Source organism: Squalius cephalus (genome assembly GCF_949319135.1).
Source record: "Squalius cephalus genome assembly, chromosome: 7".
Lineage (NCBI taxonomy): Eukaryota > Metazoa > Chordata > Actinopteri > Cypriniformes > Leuciscidae > Squalius > Squalius cephalus.
In genome coordinates this window covers 11778459-11802501 of record NC_137128.1, presented here as the reverse complement: position 1 = coordinate 11802501, position 24043 = coordinate 11778459, and the positions used below count along the sequence as shown (strand labels likewise).

At 41.2% G+C, this 24043-nt stretch overlaps 1 protein-coding gene and 1 long non-coding RNA gene across 2 annotated transcripts in view; one reads left to right on the top strand and one right to left on the bottom strand.

Moving 5' to 3' along the window:
- Positions 1–10134: 10134 nt before the first annotated feature.
- Positions 10135–18575, bottom strand: LOC307161484. Its single transcript, XR_013821739.1, has 3 exons — positions 18059–18575; positions 10397–17501; positions 10135–10207 (listed from the first exon to the last, which is right to left on the bottom strand). It is a non-coding gene; the product is annotated as an uncharacterized lncRNA (long non-coding RNA).
- A 4110-nt stretch (positions 18576–22685) lies between these two features.
- mov10l1 (Mov10 like RNA helicase 1) overlaps positions 22686–24043 on the top strand; it is a 44488-nt gene continuing 43130 nt past the window's right edge. The window contains exons 1-2 of the mRNA XM_079876192.1: positions 22686–22956; positions 23069–23256. Of these exons, the coding sequence (XP_079732318.1) occupies positions 22860–22956; positions 23069–23256 (285 nt within the window). The 5' untranslated portion in view covers positions 22686–22859. The remainder of the gene's footprint in view (positions 22957–23068; positions 23257–24043) is intronic.

Sequence of the window (24043 nt, the reverse complement as noted above, 5' to 3'; positions counted from 1 at the left end):
TCTGCCCATCCTCCTGGATGCGGTCTGACCCATTAGGTATTGTCTTTAGTTCAGAGGTGACCGTGTTCCCTCCTCTTCGACCATAAATTACATATTATCTGTGGTCTCTTAACTTCTTGCTCTAAGCAGAGAGTACAGTTTAGACATGATTTCTATTATTAGGCATTCAATACATTTTACACAGATTTCAATCAAGCCATCGTCTGAATTAATTCGTCTGAACAGATACATACAACGGTACAAAGTAAGGCACACTTTCAATCAACCATTCAATAGTTATAACATTTACATGAATTGTGAGCGATTTAAGCATAATGGTCACATATAAAGGTTGTGGACATGATAAAAAATTATGCAGTTGAACGATATCTGATTACAAGTCCGTTTACTCATCATTTTGAAATGATTTGATGCGTTTTTATATGTAAAACCCTTGTGGTAGATTTTTCCCTAAACCTAATGTACCTGGGTCTCATCTACAATCAACTTGTCCATTCAATAATACTCTAGCGCGTATACTTCATTATTATACTTCAATAACTCTCCAGTCGACGTCAGCCAAGTAACCTAACTAACTTGCACTGAAAAAAATGATTAGTTAAAATTAATTAAAAAAAGTATCGTAAGTGGACTGCAATGCCTTGTATATTGGTGTCTCCCAGTCCTCTGTTGGTCTTCAACTTGTCCAAAATGCAGCTGCCCGTCTGTTAACGAGCACTAAAAAACGAGAGCACATAACTCCGATTCTTTATTCCCTCCATTGGCTCCCGATACATTTTAGAATTCATTATAAAATTTTATTGTTTGTTTTTAAAGCTCTTAACGGCCTTGCCCCATCTTACATATCAGACATGCTGACCATTCGCAATTACGGTAGGACTTTGAGGTCGTCTAATCAACTTATGTTGGAAGTGCCCAGGTCAAAACTTAAACACTGGGGAGACCGCGCTTTTTCAGTTTCTGGACCTAAGCTCTGGAATAAGCTCCCCAGTGAGATGCGTATCGTTACTGATCTGGGCCTTTTTAAATCAAGACTTAAAACGCATCTTTTTAAAATGGCTTTTTAGTACCCAGTAGTGTGGTGGCACTTTTATTTTTTATATTTATTTTTATTTTTTACTTTACTTTTTATTTTCTCATTTATTACTGTATTTGTTTTTTGGTGTGTTGTTTTAAATTGTTGTTTAATTTGTTGTAAAGCACCTTGGTTCACCTACCGGTCGATGTAAGGTGCTATATAAATAAAGTACATTACATTACATTACATTACATAGCAATGCCACATGTCAGCCAAGAGCAAAGAAATAAACCAGAATTGGACCTTGGCTCGAGGTCATGGTGCAAAGGACCCTAGGTTGATTTTACTCCGAACCATCCCTTTAACTACTTGTGTTGTTTTATTTTAAATGGCCATTTTTCTCTATATTTTGATTCTAGTCATTTCGTTGTGCTACACAATGACAATAATGTACTTGAACTCGAAGCATCAAAGTGGTAGTTGCGTAGCTGCCAAACAGAGGGACTGAAAGCTCTCAGATTTCATCAAAAAGTTCTTCATTTGTGTTTCAAAGATGAACGAAAGTCTTACGGGTTTGGAACGACATGAGGGTGAGTAATTGATAAAAGAATTTTCATTTTTGGGTGAACTGTCCTTTTTATATTTTTAACTGAAATGAGAAATAAAGCTAGTATATAGCTAGTTTAAATTAAATATATACTCACGATTAATCACAAACTTATTGTGAAATTGAGCATACACCATTCTTATTTAACATTTTGTCATCATTTGCTATATCCAATAAAGTAAACAATCAGACTGAAGGGAGATTCTCACAACAAAGTTGCAGCTTCCTGCAAGCTTTTTTCAAGGTAAATTTAGGTGTCTTTCCAAGAAAGGACACTTGGAGACAGTGGCGTCAATTCACCAAAAGCCAAGGTATGGCAAACTGTGATGACGTCATCAAATCTTACTCGACATGACAACACGTGTGTGTGTGGTGCGTCCAAAGATGAATCACATATAGCTTTGATCATAACCATCTAAAGCAAATTAGACAGTTAATAGACCACTGAGACTATCTGAATTCTGACTTGTGATGCAGCCTGAATCATAAGGGGCTTTCGCACCGGGTAGTTCTAGGAACTAGCAACCAGGGTGGTTCCCCAAGAACTTATGGTTCCCCTAGGAACGTTTTCCTGGTTGCATTCACACTGCCAGTAGGAACTCTGAAGTGACGTAAGCCACTCCCGCAGCACTCCAATTGGTCTGCACAGCTCTGATGCATCTCGAACAAGCAATCCATCAACAATGGCGGTCGTTGTGTTACTATTGATGCTCATGGCTTTGTGAACCTACATCGGCATCCAAACACGGCGTATCCAACACATTCGTGCAGCTCACCGTAATTTTCATAGACGGAGATTACAATCGAGCTGCTATTAGCTCGATTAGCTGATATTTAAAAAAACTGCGGTCACAAGTTTCTGTTCTTCTTGTTGGTCACGGTAACCCCGCCCCCAGCCCCTGACGCAAGCGGTTTTTACTTCTAGACCAGCAATGTTTTGGTGCTACAACTTTTGAAACTAGGCTCTGGCTCTGAACCAGCACTCAAACTGCCTTGGTGGAAAAGGGGTATGAGAGGAGCCTGAGGAGGAACTGAGGGACTTATGGGAGACAGCAAGGGCCCTCGGACCATTGGCTCCGCATGGCTCAGACATCGCCCGAGGGCTGGAGAAGGGACTGATGATGAACAAAAGAATTGGTAAAAAAAAAAAAAATTCTGGCAAAAAGTCTGGAGGGAGGCTGGGTGGGACCAGCTCGTCCAACATAAAGCAGAGAGGCTCGGGAGGGATTAAAGGGGGTAGGGGTTCTTCCTCTCCAAAATCAAAACAATAGTTAATTTTGCTGGCCAGAAACTCACTTTCAGTGACAGGAGTGTGGGTGGGGCTCCATTCTACACCCTCGCACTCATCACAAACTCCCTCTGCGATGGATTATGCAGCCGGCTTGCACACCTGGTCAGACACTCGAGGTTCCGGTTCCGCGGCGATGTCTAGCTCAGTCATTTCTTTAATCGCTGGCTACTGCATCACGGTTGCGGTGGGCTCTCTGTCTGCGGTGGGCTCATGCCGTTCCTCGCCGTCTGGAGGTTCCTGGTCGGGCACTGGATTGGGAGTGGGGCTGGTGTTGTCGTTGTATCCAATAGTAAACGACGATCCACAGGATACCAGCACCCACTCCACAAATGCGGCAAAGCTCCCTCGAGGTCCCTCCCCAGACAACTGTGCCTTCAACATGGTCTCTTGATAAAAATAATTAAAAAACACTGAATAATCACTTTGTGGGACAATCAAAATATGTTTTTGACTGGTTGGCAGTCGGCCAATGAAGTAACTGTGGTGAAAGTGTTGGGGAGATTCCAGAAAGAGAAAAGGGAGGAGAGCACCTGCAAATGAGGTAATTGGTTAAAACTGCTAAAATTGGTTGCGAGTGAGATAGTCAGATGTCCTGCAGGCATCTCGGCTTTGTTTGTCGGCAACATAAAGTTGGCGAATGACAGCCAGGAGCGGTCCGAGGCCTGACATCGATGAGAGCTGTGGCTGGTGGGGCTTGGCAGATCACGCAAACAAAGGCGCGGCTATTAGGTAAGACAGAGCAAATCTTTGCTTATTAATTTTAAAAAGTTTGCGTGATCTGCTGGGTCAAACCTGTGGCAGTGATCGGAGAAAGGGCTTCACCAAATCGAATCTAGAAAAATGTTTCAAAAAAGTGCGCTTGTGTAGTGTAGATTAGGAGAACTCTGGCCTGGGAACAGCCATGGGATGTAAGGAGCCCCTTGGTAGTGTAACGAAGCGTCACTCGAAGTGGGATCCATAAGCAGGCTTTTATTAAGATCGTGATCAAATGTCGAGCACCAGCTAACACAGTAACTTAGAGAAAACACAATTGTGGTCGATAAACAGGCAGTAAGTCAGTTTCTGGTTCTGTCTAGTTTATAAACCAGAAAGGGAGTAACCAACTCCAACATACACTTTGAACAACACTTTGAGAGATTTTATTGGTAACTGTCATCCCCACTAGTGGACCAGAAATACAGGAACTGACTTTTTTTTTAAATACCTGAGAAAGACTAATAAAATATCTTAATATTGTCTGACCATTTTGGTGAAAACTAGTTAAGAATTGATGCAAGCTGGGGTTAGTAAGGGTATACTAAAAAGGTGTGAAACATACGGTGAAAATAATTACGATTATAATGACATCAACACCTTTAGAGATACCAAGGTCAGGACATCAATTACACAGAGATAGTATAGGACAACCCTCCAAAAATGGGTAAAAAATGCCACAAAAAAAATGTCTAAAAACAAAATGACCAGCTGAGGGAACATTTGATGTGGCAATGTGCAGAGACACTGAATCATTGCTAAAAAAAATAAATAAATAAAATTAAATATATATAAGGTCAAATGTAAGAGTAAAAAAGGGGAAATAAAAAGGGAAGAACAACAAGTACTGATTTTATTTAAAAAAGAAGAATTATTAAAAACTAGGAGACAGGTCAAAAGGAGATATAATGACAAAACTGAAAAGAAAACGGAAAGACTGTTATGATGCAGAGCAGGAAGCAGGAAGCAGGATCCAGATGCAGCAGTGTTTTTATTAAATAAACTTGAATTATGACAAAGACTAAAAATAAACTTGAACTAAGACAAAGACAAAGGGACAGAACAGGCAACATAACCACATCAAGAACTCACAAAGACTGAACTAGACACAGGGCTTAAATACAAAGGCAATCAAGCTAAACAAGATAACAAGGGGGGCGTGGCTAATCAGAGACACCTGGGAAGACTAATCAACATAACGGGAGACAGCTAAACATGAAAAGACAGGGGAACACATGACAGACAAGAACAAGACACAAACCCACGCCGTGACACTGCCCCCCCCCCCATGCACCACCTTATGGCCCCTCAGAGAAACAGATGTCTGACATAACAGGAACAGTAGAAGTAAGAGGTAGGGCTGCACGATATTGAAGAAAATGCGATATTCAGTATGAGATAAAATATTGCTTTAAGTGTGTAAAATAAATTTAAATTATATTTAAATATATTTAAAAACTAAAATGACATAACCTAATATGTTTACATGAACACTTGCCAAGACAGGCATTTTGACAGAACTGTATGTGTATTTGACTGTTAGAGTGCAGTGGGCCGCGAAAGATAACTGGATTCAGGATTGCGCAATATATGAGAGGACACTTTCTGTGCGCTCGCTTTGGGTGTGTGTCAGATGGCGCAAGACCACAATGAGATGTTTTCTGCGGCTTATTGCACTGAATAACTCTTTTTAATGACAAGCAAGTCCAATGAAGTAACTGTGGCGAAAGTGTTGGGGAGATTCCAGAAAGAGAAAAGGGAGGAGAGCACCTCCAAATGAGGTCACTGGTTAAAACTGTATAAAAGTGTGAGTTGCGAGTGAGAAAGTCAGATGTCCTGCAGGCATCTCGGCTTTGTTCAAGTCTTGTTTTGACTTCTGGAACTCTGCCTCTTGAGCTTCATTTGCAAGAAAGAGATGACTTTTCTCAATAACATAAAGTTGGCGAATGACAGCCAGGAGCGGTCCGAGGCCTGACATCGATGAGAGCCGTGGCTGGTGGGGCTTGGCAGATCACGCAAACAAAGGCGCGGCTATTAGGTAAGAGCAAACTTTTGCTTATTAATTTTAAAAAGTTTGCGTGATCTGCTGGGTCAAACCTGTGGCAGTGATCGGAGAAAGGGCTTCACCAAATCGAATCTAGAAAAATTAATGATAGAATAGAGGATATGGAGTTCCAGATTTCAAAAAAGTGCGCTTGCGTAGTGTAGATTAGGAGAACTCTGGCCTGGGAACAGCCATGGGATGTAAGGAGCCCCTTGGTAGGAGACAAGGGTGGCCTTACGGTGTTTACCACGTAAGAGTGCTCACACGTGTGAAATACCTGATTTAGGTGTTTAGAGAAGAGAAGTATAAGAGTGGAACACCAGCAGAGAGGCGTAAGAGTATTTATACAGCAGATACCGCTTCCAGTGTTGAATATAAATGTTTTTGTTACTGCTTAAGGATTCTGTGGCATGAAAACAACTAGTACAAAGAATTTTAAAACAAGAAAGAAAAAATATTGAATGGAAGACAAGGAGGAAGTAAAAGAAATACTGAACAAAAAAACATGCCCAAAAAATTGCTTTGCCTAATGTTTGGACATCATCCAAATTGCAGATTCTGATCTAAACAGAGAAACACAGCTATTAATAAGACAATAAGAAGTACTGTTTTTTCTGCCCACAAGTAGAAATAAAAAGAGGGGTTGAGTGAGTTGAGTAGGAATCAGCTTGTCTCTATCATGGCTGAATTGTGTGTGTGTGTGCGTGTGTGTGTGTGTATGAGGAAGGAAATGAGGAAGACAGAGAGAAAGAAATCACCCTTTCTGGTTCTGACTAGTTTATAAACCAGAAAGGAAGTAACCAACTCCAACATACACTTTGAACAACACTTTGAGAGATGTTATTGGTAACTGTCATCCCCACTAGTGGACCAGAAATACAGGAACTGACTTTTTTTAAATACCTGAGAAAGACTAATAAGATATCTTAATATTGTCTGACCATCTTGGTGAAAACTAGTTAAGAATTGATGCAAGCTGGGGTTAGTAAGGGTATACTAAAAAGGTGTGAAACATACAGTGATAATAATTAAGATTATAATGACATCAACACCTTTAGATACCACGGTCAGGATATCAATTATTATCAATTACTCTGCTATATGGATCAGCCTAAAACTTTGACTTTTCTAAACTTTTTGAAGTAGCCTATTAAAATCATTCAGATATCGCAAGCTGTAATGCAGGATAATGAAGGAAGAGAGATAAGACACTGAATAATCACTTTGTGGGACAATCAAAATATGTTTTTGACTGATTGGCAGTCGGCCACCCTTACAAAGAGAAGAAGATAGACAATTAATGTAGTAACTGTGGCGAAAGTGTTGGGGAGATTCCAGAAAGAGAAAAGGGAGGAGAGCAACTGCAAATGAGGTCATTGGTTAAAACTGTATAAAAGTGGTGAGTTGCGAGTGAGAAAGTCAGATGTCCTGCAGGCATCTCGGCTTTGTTCAAGTCTTGTTTTGACTTCTGGAACTCTGCCTCTTGAGCTTCATTTGCAAGAAAGAGATGACTTTACTGCGAATGACAGCCAGGAGCAGTCCGAGGCCTGACATCGATGAGAGCCGTGGCTGGTGGGGCTTGGCAGATCACGCAAACAACGGTGCGCCTATGAAGTAAGAGCAAATTTTTGCTTATTAGTTTAAAAAATTAGCTTGATCTGCTGGGTCAAACCTGTGGCGGTGATCGAAGAAAGGGCTTCACCAAATCTGGAAAATTTTAATAAAATAGAAGATGAGGAGTTCCAGATTTCAAAAGATGCGCATGCGCGTGGGTAGTGTAGATTAGGAGAACTCTGGCCTGGGAACAGCCATGGGATGTAAGGAGCCCCTTGGTAGGAGAAAAGGGTGGCCTTACAGTGTTTACCACGTAAGAGTGCTCATACATGTGAAATACCTGATTTAGGTGTTTAGAGAAGAGAAGTATAAGAGTGAAACACCAGCAGAGGGGTGTAAGAGTATTTACACCTGAGAGGGGTGTAAGAGTATTTACATCTGAGAGGGGTGTAAGAGTATTTACACGCAAGAGGCGTGTGACACCTGAGAGGGGTGTAAGAGTATTTACACGCAAGAGGCGTGTGACACCTGAGAGGGGTGTGAGAGTATTTACACCTGAGAGGGGTGTAAGAGTATTTACACGCGAGAGGCGTGTGACACCTGAGAGGGGTGTAAGAGTATTTACACGCAAGAGGCGTGTGACACCTGAGAGGGGTGTGAGAGTATTTACACGCAAGAGGCGTGTGACACCTGAGAGCAGTGTATGAGTATTTACACGCAAGAGGCGTGTGACACCTGAGAGGGATGTGAGAGTATTTACACGCAAGAGGCATGTGACACCTGAGAGGGGTGTAAGAGTATTTACACGCGAGAGGCGTGTGACACCTGAGAGGGGTGTAAGAGTATTTACACGCGAGAGGCGTGTGACACCTGAGAGGGGTGTAAGAGTATTTACACGCAAGAGGCGTGTGACACCTGAGAGGGGTGTGAGAGTATTTACACGCAAGAGGCGTGTGACACCTGAGAGCAGTGTATGAGTATTTACACGCAAGAGGCGTGTGACACCTGAGAGGGATGTGAGAGTATTTACACGCAAGAGGCATGTGACACCTGAGAGGGGTGTAAGAGTATTTACACGCAAGAGGCATGTGACACCTGAGAGGGGTGTAAGAGTATTTACACACAAGAGGCGTGTGACACCTGAGAGGGGTGTAAGAGTATTTACACGCAAGAGGCATGTGACACCTGAGAGGGGTGTAAGAGTATTTACACACAAGAGGCGTGTGACACCTGAGAGGGGTGTAAGAGTATTTACACGCAAGAGGCGTGTGACACCTGAGAGGGGTGTAAGAGTATTTACACGCAAGAGGCATGTGACACCTGAGAGCAGTGTATGAGTATTTACACGCAAGAGGCGTGTGACACCTGAGAGGGATGTGAGAGTATTTACACGCAAGAGGCGTGTGACACCTGAGAGGGGTGTAAGAGTATTTACACGCAAGAGGCGTGTGACACCTGAGAGGGGTGTGAGAGTATTTACACGCAAGAGGCGTGTGACACCTGAGAGGGGTGTAAGAGTATTTACACGCAAGAGGCGTGTGACACCTGAGAGAGGTGTGAGAGTATTTACACGTGAGAGGCGTGTGACACCTGAGAGAGGTGTAAGAGTATTTACACGCAAGAGGCGTGTGACACCTGAGAGGGGTGTGAGAGTATTTACACGCGAGAGGCGTGTGACACCTGAGAGGGGTGTGAGAGTATTTACACGCAAGAGGCGTGTGACACCTGAGAGGGGTGTAAGAGTATTTACACGCGAGAGGCGTGTGACACCTGAGAGCAGTGTATGAGTATTTACACCTGAGAGGGGTGTGAGAGTATTTACACGCAAGAGGCGTGTGACACCTGAGAGGGGTGTAAGAGTATTTACACGCAAGAGGCGTGTGACACCTGAGAGAGGTGTGAGAGTATTTACACGCGAGAGGCGTGTGACACCTGAGAGGGGTGTAAGAGTATTTACACGCAAGAGGCGTGTAACACCTGAGAGGGGTGTAAGAGTATTTACACGCGAGAGGCGTGTAACACCTGAGAGGGGTGTGAGAGTATTTACACGCAAGAGGCGTGTGACACCTGAGAGGGGTGTAAGAGTATTTACACGCAAGAGGCATGTGACACCTGAGAGGGGTGTAAGAGTATTTACACGCGAGAGGCGTGTGACACCTGAGAGCAGTGTATGAGTATTTACACCTGAGAGGGGTGTGAGAGTATTTACACGCAAGAGGCATGTGACACCTGAGAGGGGTGTGAGAGTATTTACACGCAAGAGGCATGTGACACCTGAGAGGGGTGTAAGAGTATTTACACGCAAGAGGCGTGTGACACCTGAGAGGGATGTGAGAGTATTTACACGCAAGAGGCATGTGACACCTGAGAGCAGTGTATGAGTATTTACACGCAAGAGGCGTGTGACACCTGAGAGGGGTGTAAGAGTATTTACACGCGAGAGGCGTGTGACACCTGAGAGGGGTGTAAGAGTATTTACACGCGAGAGGCGTGTGACACCTGAGAGGGGTGTAAGAGTATTTACACGCGAGAGGCGTGTGACACCTGAGAGGGGTGTAAGAGTATTTACACGCAAGAGGCGTGTGACACCTGAGAGGGGTGTGAGAGTATTTACACGCAAGAGGCATGTGACACCTGAGAGCAGTGTATGAGTATTTACACGCAAGAGGCGTGTGACACCTGAGAGGGGTGTAAGAGTATTTACACGCGAGAGGCGTGTGACACCTGAGAGGGGTGTAAGAGTATTTACACGCGAGAGGCGTGTGACACCTGAGAGGGGTGTAAGAGTATTTACACCTGAGAGGGGTGTGAGAGTATTTACACGCGAGAGGCGTGTGACACCTGAGAGCAGTGTATGAGTATTTACACCTGAGAGGGGTGTGAGAGTATTTACACGCAAGAGGCATGTGACACCTGAGAGGGGTGTGAGAGTATTTACACCTGAGAGGGGTGTGAGAGTATTTACACGCAAGAGGTGTGTGACACCTGAGAGGGATGTGAGAGTATTTACACGCAAGAGGCGTGTGACACCTGAGAGGGGTGTAAGAGTATTTACACGCAAGAGGCGTGTGACACCTGAGAGGGGTGTGAGAGTATTTACACCTGAGAGGGGTGTGAGAGTATTTACACGCAAGAGGTGTGTGACACCTGAGAGGGATGTGAGAGTATTTACACGCAAGAGGCGTGTGACACCTGAGAGGGGTGTAAGAGTATTTACACGCAAGAGGCATGTGACACCTGAGAGCAGTGTATGAGTATTTACACGCAAGAGGTGTGTGACACCTGAGAGGGGTGTGAGAGTATTTACACGCAAGAGGCGTGTGACACCTGAGAGGGGTGTAAGAGTATTTACACGCAAGAGGCGTGTGACACCTGAGAGGGGTGTAAGAGTATTTACACGCGAGAGGCGTGTGACATCTGAGAGGGGTGTAAGAGTATTTACACGCAAGAGGCGTGTGACACCTGAGAGGGGTGTAAGAGTATTTACACGCGAGAGGCGTGTGACACCTGAGAGGGGTGTAAGAGTATTTACACGCAAGAGGCGTGTGACACCTGAGAGGGGTGTAAGAGTATTTACACGCGAGAGGCGTGTGACACCTGAGAGGGGTGTAAGAGTATTTACACGCGAGAGGCGTGTGACACCTGAGAGGGGTGTGAGAGTATTTACACGCAAGAGGCGTGTGACACCTGAGAGGGGTGTAAGAGTATTTACACGCAAGAGGCGTGTGACACCTGAGAGGGGTGTAAGAGTATTTACACGCGAGAGGCGTGTGACATCTGAGAGGGGTGTAAGAGTATTTACACGCAAGAGGCGTGTGACACCAGAGAGGGGTGTAAGAGTATTTACACGCGAGAGGCGTGTAACACCTGAGAGGGGTGAGAAGTGTGGCTTCCATACCGCTTCCAGTGTGGGCGCGGCCTCGGGAAGTGAGGAGCCCCTTTGGTAGGCGATAAGGGTGGCCTCATGGCGTGTCCCACTCAGGGAAGTTCTGCACGGGCAGGTGCTCAGGAGCTGAGAAGTGAACTGTTAGTATGTGAGTCTGAGTTTGTGTAGTATTTGTTTAATTGTTGAAAAAGCGTGTGAAATTGAGTGTTTTCATGTTGGGTGCTGTGTGTGTGATATTAGTTGTCTCTGTGTTGGGTGTTCGTCTAAAGTACTAATTGCACTGGCTGTGTTGTGTTGTGTATGCAAAGTGTGTTGAATATAAATGTTTTTGTGACGGCTTGAGGATTCTCTGGCATGAAAAAACTAGTAGAAAAATTGTAAAAACAAAAAAGAAAAAATATTGAATGTAAGACAAGGGGGAAGTAAAAGAAGTCAGAAAAATCACCCCCCAGAACAAAAAAACATGCCCAAACATTTGCTTTGCCAAATGTTTGGACATCATCCAAATTGCAGATTCTGATCTAAACAAAGAAGCACGGCTAATAATAATAAGAAAATAAGAAGTATCTGTTTTTTTTTCTGCGCACAAGTAGAAATAAACAGTGACCGGGTGACATGTGACACCACTGTGTGTGTGTGTGTGTGTGTGTGTGTGTGTGTGTGTGTGTGTGTGTGTGTGTGTAAGGAAATGAGGGAGACAGAGAGAAATAATTCACCCTTTCTGGTTCTGTCTAGTTTATTAACCAGAAAGGAAGTAACCAACTCCAACATACACTTTGAACAACAATTTGAGAGATTTTATTGGTAACTGTCATCCCCACTAGTGGACCAGAAATACAGGAACTGACTTTTTTTAAATACCTGAGAAAGACTAATAAAATATCTTAATATTGTCTGAACATCTTGGCGAAATCTAGTTAAGAATTGATGCAAGCTGGGGTTAGTAAGGGTATACTAAAAAGGTGTGAAACATACAGTGATAATAATTAAGATTATAATGACATCAACACCTTTAGAGATACCATGGTCAGGATATCATTTACGCAGAGATACTATAAGACAACCCTCCAAAAATGTTTAAAAAAAAAAAAAGGCCAAAAAGACTAAAAACAAAATGACCAGCTGAGAGAACATTTGATATGGCTATGTTCAAGTTACAGGGAAAAGGTGAGAGCAAGTGCACATATAAGACATGAGGATGAAAGGGAAAAGGAGGCATCAAGCCGAAAGTGGGAGTCAAGAAAAGAGACACAAAGGCCATATGAAGAAAGCCTAAAGAAAAGAGAGACATCTAATGAAAGTTTGGCAGATAAAATGAAGGAGTAAGAGCAAGACATAAGGAGTGATGAATGGATAAAGAAAGGGAAGCTCTGAGAAAAGAGCTGGCAAAGATGGATTTCTGAAAGCAAAAGACAGACAATCAAAGGTTAACTCAAAAATGTCCAATTTAAACATTTCTAATGATTGGTCACAAATACATTTTTCAATTGGCCTAATTGGGTTTTTGTGAATTTAATTTTATCAGTTGTGGCAACAGTCTATTAACATGTGCTCAATCAGAAATATGTTGAGCCAATGGATGATGCAATTTTGTTTACCAAAACGTGTTGTTGTAATTTCACAATTACCAAGAAAACACCAATAAAAATAATTGATAGGAAATGAACCTAAAAGAAAATAATAAAATTGCATTAATGTTAGTTGACCGGTCAATAGGGGAATTAAATGAATAAGCAGGCCTAACAGGGATTGATATGGAGGATTGTACAAACTGGTGGCCATCAAAAACACTGGAGTTTTCTCCTTATGTATGAGCGGTTTGTGCAGTTCCCAAAGGAAATTCAAATAATTGACAAAAAGGATTATAGAAATATCGGACATTTAGAGATAAAAATATATAGAGAGAGACATGCTAGATGTGGGTATGACTGACCTGTTATATAAAGACTATGATATTTGTATCTTGTTATCCCTGGGAGACAATTTGAAATTTGATCCATTGCAGAAATTTTGAGATTTTTGGATTGTGTTACTTAAAATAACTTGTGCATTGTGTTGAATGAGCAGGATTGGGTGACCAAGCTAAACAGACATTTTTAACAGACATACTGTATTACACACATTTTACAGAAATGAGACTCAATCCTAAAAGGTTTGAGAGAGTAGGAATCAATATAACGAGTGATAAAAATACTATATATGTGACTGAAAATAAGGCAACCCAGACAGACTGAAACGCTGCTATTTTCTGCATTCTGCAAGGAAGAAAGATGCTTGCTCATTTCTTTATTAAAATTGCATGGGGAAACTGCTGTTATCAACCAGATGATATTAAGGGACAATTGAAAGAGATGGTTGCAGAATTTATAAAGGATGAATTTGATTCATGCGGATCTCTGAGTGTTCAATTTCCAGATGACACCAGACAGCTTTTGGGACGGCTGCCTCAACATAACCAACAGCAACTGGACTGTGCAACAAGTGAGAGCAAGAAACACAAGGACACGGCTGCAGAGAAAAGAAGAGGCGTTTGGTTGGTGGGTCTTCATCCCCCATGAAAGAGGAAGTTGAAACTTGTATGGACAAAGACTGAGTTGATGCAGAAACAACCAAGAAAAACATTATGCAAAATTACCTCCTCCATGGCTTGACCAAAAGCCAGGCTGAGGAGAGGCAGAGAGACAACAGCATCCAGAGTCAAACCACTATGTCCCAACATGACGCCAGGCTCCTGAATGCCATCAAAGACTGACAGATCAAATGCATCGGATGAGGAGGGAAACACTCAAACAGCAACCCAACCAGTTCAACTGATCCAAGCAGAAGGACTTCATCCTTTACTACTTGGGCACAGGTGATACGTTTTCAATGATCACTACAGAGACCGCTTCAAATTTCATTGATTGGCCATTTTAATTGTATTTTGATTATTCACTGGTCCAACAGCAGTTCTCTATATTCTGTTAAGCTAACACTCTCTATTTGCTTTCTTTCAATAGACATTAGTCCAGCTGTACGTATTTTAAAAATTAAAAAAGAATGAAAAGAGGAGGAGAAGTTGAGTGTTTGCATGACTCAACTATTAACTAAAACTGGGGCTGGACTTAGCAGAGAGGGACTATTGCATTAACCAACTAGGGGTAAATGAATAATTGATGATGTTGTCCAATGAACAGAGAAATTTTGGGATCTGCTTTCAAGACAGAGCTGATAAGCTTGAATGATACTGAGCTCTCTATCAGGAAAAAAAAGGGACAACAATGTGGATGATAAAGATATGGGGCTGGTCACTCCATCTTGGTCAATAGTTAATTTTTTTAGGTTTAGAAATAAAATAGTAACTACAAAAATGTCAAACTCGTGATATCACAAATGCTGTCATTACCAGGGATCACGAGATGTTAATATTGTTGGTCATGAATTCGAGATTATGCTGAGATCTCCAGTCATTTAAAAGAGCAGCTCATAAGCAACAGAAGAAAAGATTATGAAGAGAAATTAAATTTACAGATGAATGACGAATCAGATTAGAGAAATTGATATTGATTCTTTCAAGCTGCAGCATGTCCAGGCCTACCAGATCATTTGATCTATTAGATATTGAAAAATTTGGGGTTTATGACATCAGTGTTTAACACAACCAAATGGCAACTGATATCGGCCAGCTGTGTTATTCCAAACATTTAGACACTGTCACATGGGGAATGCCACATTGACTACATTCAATAACTTTTATCATCAGAGTTGTGTTACCAATTTAGAATGGGTGGTATTCGAACCTTGATATTTAGGATGGATAATTGAATATAAAATGAAGTCTATATCGATAAGTCAATAAGGCATAAGCAAAACGCCTCAGACTGTTGGACAAATGAGGTATAAAAGAACAAATAATTACACTAACAACACTATTTACTATTTTAATTTCAGATGTGCGTGGTTTTGACATCTGCGCAAGGGGGGAAGTGATTAGAAAATAAAAACAGTCTATGATAGATGATTGATAGATAGCCAAATGCAATATTTGTGTTCAAAACAATGTCAGAAAAGGTGTGTGTATAGATTTGATTGGTCAACCAATTGGAATACCAAATAAGTTTAAGCATATGGATGAAGTAAATCAGGCTTTGAGTATATTTGTATGGATAACTTATAAAATGCAGAAAGGATGAATTACATTTATTGCAATCAACAGAAGTTCATTAACACACCGAAGGCACATTGAGAGCCTTGGGAGAACATTTGGGGACCCATAAGCGACATGACATGGCAAAACAGACAAACATTAAATTGGTTATTCTCTGAGAAAGAATGTGTTGTGTAAAATTTGAAGCTAACTGTTTTACTTATGTTCCAAATAATACAGCTCTTGATGAATCATTCACCGAGGCATTGAAGAAACTGAATAATAAGGACAGAAGTCACTGAAAATGTGGGAGATAAGCATATTGGGAACTAGTTATATATTTGGATCATGATGTAAATGGCTTACTAAAATGGGAACAATAATAGCTACAGTAGTTGTTATTTTTGTGCTGTTGTTCTGTTGTGTTATGCCTTTCCTCAGATCAATGATGACCAATTCAGCAGCTAATCATATGATTAATGTGTCTGTGAGGAGATCTGGAGTTGATGCACCAATATGTTTCCAATGGGTCCTGGATTGGATGAACTGGACGAGATTAAATAAAACCCCTTAAGCAAAATGTGGTAGGGAAGGGGTGCCTTTTCTTTACTCTTTATTTTCAAATTGATTGTATTCTTTGGACAGTTAGGGAGTCAGTATGCTCATTGTATTTTTCTTTTTTTCTAAAATTATTTAGCATGATTAGAATTGGGGTAGAGTAGGCAGGAAGTTAGAGGGTGTTATGTTTGTTATTTTGGTGTATACCCCTTCCTGAAGTCATTTATTATAATCTATTTATTAAAATCAAGATCCCCTCTGAAAGTAAGGGGACGATGAGGGTCAGAAGCAGGTCATTGCCCGTGTTACGAGGTAATGCAACCAGATTTAAGGGGACCATAAGAAAGATGTTTGAATTATTATTTTTTTCATTTGCATGACAAATATCATTTATTGCCTGAGTCTATTTTATTAGTAGCTAGACCAATTTTGAGTGTAATATGACAGCCAGAGACTGAGAAGGATCAACAAGCACCTCAGTGTTTAGCAGAAAGAGCAGACTCAACTGGTGGTTTAAAAACCCGTAGCCTGCTCCAACGAGGGAGCACCACCGGATAGCACCTCAGACAACCCTGAAGTAGATGAGGTACCTCTGGCAACGCAGGAGCACCCCAGATAGCGCTCCAGGCTACCGGAAACGTCTGGAGTTCCTCTGGCAATGTGGGAGAACCAGTGCATCAAAACATATATTCTTAAGCATCTTATATTAACCGGAATAAGTTTAATCACCAATGTATTCTACATATGACAACCATGGGCAATGCTCAGACATTCCACACACGTTTTAACACAAAATGTTGATTTGTTTTTATTTTGTTGAGCCCCTACAATGTTTAGTTAGGGAGGCGGAGTCTTTTACACTGCCCTGGTAAAAATTGTGGGCAGTGATGTTTGGCTGCGACCTCTTCCGGAGTGCAGTTACTGTTGTGGAGAAAAGTCATCTCTTTCTTGCAAATGAAGCTCAAGAGGCAGAGTTCCAGAAGTCAAAACAAGACTTGAACAAAGCCGAGATCTCACTCGCAACTCACCACTTTTATACAGTTTTAACCAATGACCTCATTTGCAGGTGCTCTCCTCCCTTTTCTCTTTCTGGAATCTCCCCAACACTTTCGCCACAGTTACTTCATTAATTGTCTATTTTCTTCTCTTTGTAAGGGTGGCCAACTGCCAATCAGTCAAAAACATATTTTGATTGTTCCACAAAGTGATTATTCTAAACTGAACTCAAATGGCACTGAGAATTGGGTAAGAGACAAACATAAATTACTTAAAAATTTTGTAAATTGGGAAATTGAGAGATGACACCATGTTGATGACCTGAGTCTGTGGTAGAGTAGTGAGTTTAATGTGAAACTCGAGGTCAGGGACCAAATCTGTTCTGTGGGGTGCGGACTGGAGTCAGTCCTAGAGCCTCCGAACAAATGGGGTGCGGATTGGATCGATTCCTTTCCTAGAGCTCTTCCTGTCCGATTTTAGGGAAAAAATCGGATCTATTGGAGACGTCCAATAGATTACTGAGGCGCGCCGAAAGAACACCACAGACTCAGTACAATCAACATGGGAATATCTCACAGTAAAACAAGCAGATGTGCAAAATATGATACACCAGTGTTTTGCCAGATGAGAAGTTTATCATCTTTTTACTCTTTTAATTCTTTTTAGAACTGTATCCACTGTACGTCTGACTGATTACACTGTATTCTATTTTTGCATTCCACCTTTTGATTCTAAACTGAAATCAAGTGGCACTGAGAATTGGGTAAGAGACAAACATAAATTACTCTGAAATGTAAATTGGGAAATTGAGAGATGAAACCATGTTGATGACCTGAGTCTGTGGTAGAGTAGTGAGTTTAATGTGAAACTTGAGGTCAGGGACAAAATCTGTTCTGTGGGGTGCGGACTGAAGTCAGTCCTAGAGCCTCCGAACAAATGGGGTGTGGATTGGATCGATTCCTTTCCTAGAGCTCTTCCTGTCCGATTTTAGGGAAAAATCGGATCTATTGGAGACGTCCAATAGATTACTGAGGCGCGCCGAAAGAACACCACAGACTCAGTACAATCAACATGGGAAAATCTCACAGTAAAACAAGCAGATGTGCAAAATATGATACACCGGTGTTTTGCCAAATGAGAAGTTTATGTATGTATCATCTTTTTACTCTTTTAATTCTTTTTAGAACTGTGTCATCTTTATATCTCTTTTAATTCCTTTTATAACTGTTTTAATTTTCCTTGCTTTTATTTTGTGATTATTTTAATTCCTTTCTGTGTAAAGCACTTTGAATTACCATAGTGTATGAAATGTGCTATATAAATAAACTTGCCTTGCCTTGCCTAAAATCCCATTCTTTCCTGTTTGACTTCTCTCAAGGTGACACGATTTCTGAAATGGAAACCGGGGACTGCCCCAGATCCTTGAGATCGGAGAATCATCATATTTTATGTGTTAGTAGGACAAAATACAAATATAAGTGTGACAGAGCTTTCTCACGAGTGGGTCCAAAACTTTAGAATGATCTCCCCCTCTCTACTTTAAAATTTAGGTTAAAATTACATCTGTTAAACGCTATGTGAGCACTCTCATGAAGGGGTTTCGATTGCAACTGTGTCAGTTTTATGTGGTTCTGTGTATTTATTGTTTTTTTATTTTATTATTGTGAAGCACTTTGGGCAACTCATGCTGCATTAAACTGTGCTATAAGAGTGAATAAATGAAATGAAATGAAAATAATCGGAGTCGGAGTTGTCGTCGCCTCATTCTTTCCTCCTCAGATAGTCAAGAGAGACCTAAATGCATCGGTTTGTCTTTGCCTCGTTTGGGGGCGGACGTGGTCATCGGTTGCGAGACGACAGGTGGGGAGTGTTGAGATACTCACATTTTTTCGTTTTGGGACCTGCCTCATCAGATTATTAATTTTTATGGTGAGAGTCACAAAGTCAGAAAATGATCAATTCTTACCTTTACAAGCCAGCTCTGACTGAAGATCAGGGTTGAGGCTCTGTTGGAACAGCTTCTCAGTGAAACATCATTCCATCCACTCTGAGCAGCAAGCATTCTGAACATGATGGCATAATCAGCAGCGGTACGGTTACCCTGTGACATTTGGAGAATCTGCAAACACTTCTTGCAGTTGTTGGACGAAATAATCAAAAGATGCTCTAAATCGTACATCCATGTCCCAAACTGCCGCAGCCCAGTCAATAGATTTGCCAGATAATAATGTCATCATAAAAGCGATGTCATCATCTGACTCGAACTTGTCCTCCTGGTTATCAAAGTAAATCTTTACTTGACGAATAAAGCCTCTACACTGCTCTGCACATCCATCAAATTTATCAGGTAATGCAAAGCTTACCGTTTTTGGCGTGGGCGATGGAAGAGACTGGATGTAATGAGTCAGGTGTTCGTTGACATACTGGAGTTTAGTAAGTTGATATTGGCAGCCCTTTAAAGGGATAGTTCACTTTGAAATTAAATTTTGGTATGTTTTAGCTTACCTCAAGGGCATCCAAGATGTAGGTGTCTTTGTTTCCGCAATAGTTTCAATTTTGATATTTTTAGGTCAAACCGTTCTTGTCTCTCAGTCATTTAATGCAGGTCTGTGGTCACTGTCTCAACGAGCATGCACAGAGTCCAAATTAAAACAATTCCCCATCGTCCAAATTAAACAATTCCCCATCGTAAGTACACATTGATGGCCTAAGACACGAAACGAGCGGTTTGTGTGAGAAAACGAACAGTATTTATAATTTATATATCGTTTTTAACTCTTGTACACAGCCATGTCCAAGTGATCGGAGGGCGCTCGCGCATCCTGGTGTGTGACGTGTACGCAGACTGGTGCATAGATATATACATACACTAGAATAGATGGCGCCTTAAAGACATTCGTTCCAATGAACTGCCGTAGCCAAGGCGACATCTAGTGACATCTAGGCGACATCACTTGGACGTGGCTGTGTATAAGAGGTAAAAACGATATAAATACTGTTCGTTTTCTCACACAAACCGCTCGTTTCGTGTCTTAGGCCATCAATGTGTACTTTACGATGGGGAATTGTTTAATTTGGACGATGGGGAATTGTTTAATTTGGACTTCTCTGTGCATGCTCTTTGAGATAGTGACCATAGACCTGCATTATATGACTGACAGACAAGAACGGTTTGACCTAAAAATATCAAAATTGAAATTACTGCGGAAACAAAGACACCTACATCTTGGATGCCCTTGAGGTAAGCTAAAACATACCAAAATTTAATTTCAAAGTGAACTATCCCTTTAACACTTCACTTTGATAGCGAAAGCTGCTTGTAGGTTAGAAACTTCTGCTGGATTCAGTTGAGGCGAAGTATTCTGTAACGAAGAGGCTGAGGCGGTGTTAGAATCCATTTGCAAAAGTTTATTAACAGCAGGCTTAGGGACAGAAACGTTAGGCCAGGCAGAAGGTCAAAACCACAATATCAGTCCAATCTGTTACCATACACAAGGATGATCCAAGGGGAAGAGAATAGTAAGCAGGCAAAAGATCCAAACACAGTCACACGTCAAACTCAGACTACCAAGGTAAAGGGATATGATGCAATAATTATGGTCCATTTTTGCCATTGAATTTTATTTCAAATTTTTTAAAAATAATTTTTCAATTAATGCCGAATTTCAGATTAATATAGAGACTAGGCCTTTTAAATCCAATTTTTGAAGGCAGATTGGCGCCATCTGCTGAGAGAAAATAAAATAAAACGTAATTTTATGGTGTTACCACTAGCCTGGATAGCTCTATATAGAGAGGCTTGTGAATTCCCTACTAGTTTTTGGACAAAACTTTGTTTTACTTTACTAAAATTTACTAAAATTCTTACTTTTTACTACTTTTTGTCAATGTATATATATATATATATATATATATATATATATATATATATATATATATATATCAGTGGCGGTTGCTGGTCTTTCAAAGAGGGGAAGCTAATTTTCGGCCTACATCATAAAAATTATTCATTTATTTATACGTAAATTCTACGTTCCTTTTCAAGAAAATGCTCTGTGAAAAATGAATGTAATAATATAATAAAGTATAATAATAATGCTACTAATAATAATATATTTTTTAAATTATTTTAATAATTATTTTTGAATTATTACTAATAATAATAATATAATAAAGGTATAAATGTATAATTGTGTGAAATGTAGTATAAAAATTGGCTAGCAATTTCGACAAGCAAATACCAAGAAATAGGTTGCAGCAGTTTGTCTTTGAAAAATCCGCGATGGGACTGAGCTCGAACAGCTTCAACATCAGCGACTTTTTATTGTATGAAATCGCTGTCAATCAAAAGCTGACACAGCCTTTCGACAGACCCTCCAATCATCATGCGGAAGCCCGGGATCACATTATGAAATAAATGTTTTTTCTCCAAAACACGTTGGCCACAATTATTCATACCCCTAGAATTTTTTATGAATAAAATATCTCTGAAGTATATTCCCATTAATATTTACCTTTTTTAACACACCAGGGGGACTAGGAACATGGGAAACATGTGGTGATTCCTGACAATTCAGGGTCCATGTATTTTAATTACAAGGGGACTTATTCAGGTGTGCTTCTGGCAGTGGTAGATGCCCAATACTGCTTTCGGGTAGTGAATGTGGGCAGCTACGGGAGGACGAGTGACGGCGGTGTCCTGGCCAACTCCACCTTCGGCCGGGCACTACTGGACGGGAGTCTTGGCCTGCCACAGGATGCTCTGCTGCCGGGAGCTGAGCATCTAGGACCGCAGCCACATGTTTTTGTTGCTGATGAAGCCTTCCCACTGCGCCCCAACCTCATGCGGCCTTTTCCTGGCTCCAACCACTCTAGCAGCGCAGAGTATTCAACTTCAGGCTGTCACATGCAAGGCTGATAGTTGAGAATACCTTTGGTATTCTCACGTCTCAATGGCATATGTACAGAGTCATTGGGGTCAGCCCTGCAAATGTGGATGCCTGTATGAAGGCTACCTGTGTCCTGCATAATTTCCTGAGGAGGACCTCCAAGACGCCAACCAGGGCAACTGCAAGACGTGCAGGACCACCACCAGCTGCAGACAGGGAAGTTGCTGGCCTACAGGCAGTAACCCGAGTGGGCAGCAACAACTCCGCACGGGAGGCCATCCATGTCCGGGAGACATATACCTCCTATTTCTCCACGAGCTGGTAAGTCCCGCGCCCCTTCCGCTAACCCCACTGGACCTCTAGGTTGAAAAATCGTCAATGCAAGTGAATGTGAGAAAATAATAATAAATAATTATTTTCTGGTCCCGTTTGAATTTTGCCATGAATATAATGTTGTCTGTGAATTGACCTCATGACCTCAATTTTTGTGTGTGTTCATATACCAGGTGCCATAAAAGTCACCAGGTTTTTGTAACATTCCGATGAAGCTACGATTTCAATGTAAAACTTTTCGGTCAAAGGTGACCGAAGAGCACCAGGGGGTCTGTTTCGACTGACTACAAATAATTACCCCATTATTCTAAACACAGCAACACATGACAAATCAAAATATTATCCTGAATGTCTGTGTAGTGAAATGTGTTTGTGCATAAATACAATGTGCAATCAGTGCGTTATTTGCAAATCAATATAATATTATTTTAACGCATAAAGGATTTTGAATTAATCGCGTGCGTTGACAATCAATAATGGCCTAATACAAATGACATAATTTTATCATGTTTTCCTATTCGTAATTGAGCCTGAACACTTGTGTACTCGTACCTTTTTTTAATGGAAAATGTGGCAGGAGGAGTGTGCAGCAAACTTTAGTTTTACCAAACATTAAATTTTCATCGTCACGTGTTGATCGCGTACTAGCTTTATCAAGCGTCTACACGTCACACGTGCAAGCGGTGTCTCACTGTGAGGACACATGTGTCCTTCATCTGGTACTGGGAACTCTAAACAACAATATTTGCGCTGTTTGTGAAGTGCTATTGGTGAAGGTCAGCTCTGTTTGGTAGCAGACAGACCATGGTGAGCGTCGTGCAGTGTTTCATGTCTAAGCTGCTTTCCCCACTGTGGCGCAGAGCTCATGAGGATGAGGAGGAGCAGGATCTTCACTCTGAGGGTTAGTGGATCATGTGTTATTGTAAAGCAGGCCCCGCGCGTACAGGTGAGACTGAGGTGTGTGTGTGTGTGTGTGTGTGTGTGTGTGTGTGTCTGTCTGTGTCTGTGTTCAGGTGTGGCGCAGATCCGGCAGGTGCAGACGGGCGTCGTGACGCATCTGTGCGCGGATTATGGTCTCATAGATCATGCGGTGTATTTCACATCCAAAGTTGTGTTAGGAGGAGTCGTGCTGTGTGTGGGAGACTCGGTTCAGGCCCTGGCCGTCCGGGAAGGAGCTCATGGACAGTGGAGGGCGCTCAGGGTGAGATGAATGTCCATGAATGAGCACAGAGTAACTTACACATTTACAGTTGGCATTCTGACTCGCATCTGCTCTTCTTATATCTTCTTGCTCTTAATAGGCTTAATATTTGTGTTCAATAAAGCATTAAAACACACATCTTTACTGATATTAGGACTCCTTGCTTACCTTGACATGTTTGTCAATTCAGTTGAAACATGTCAAGGTATTAAGGAGAGCTTATCAGTAAAACAATAACATTTAGTGTCAACCAATTTTTTCAAACTCTTTTAAACGTTTTCCTGCTTTCTGGCTGGTTTGTTCAAATACAACAAAATATTTACAGTTTATATATATTTGGTAATATTTCAGCCCCTTAGACGTTTTAAACTGTTGGTTTACTTTGGTATGTCCAATGAAGTGCAATAAGCTGTGAAAGAGAGCTGAATTTTTACCTACATCCTTACATTAAATAGTACAGCCAAGTTTATGAAATGTAACACTTTAGAAAATCGATTTTTGAAATTTGTGAATCGCCAGAAGATAGAATTGCAATTCATATGTGAATCGATCCCCCAACCCCTAAAATAATGTCTTATTTCTGTTGTATGCATTTTGTCATGTCCCTGAAGCACTTCACTGAATTTGTACTTGTGTACAAAATGTGCACGGTGTCTATAATTTTTGCCAGTATTGTAAGTAGGCTATTTTTTACATTCTTGTGAAAAATATTATGTTACTATAAAGTGATGTCCCTGTCTGAACTCAACCCCGTCACGCCAACTATTCTCTGCCTAGAATAATTTAG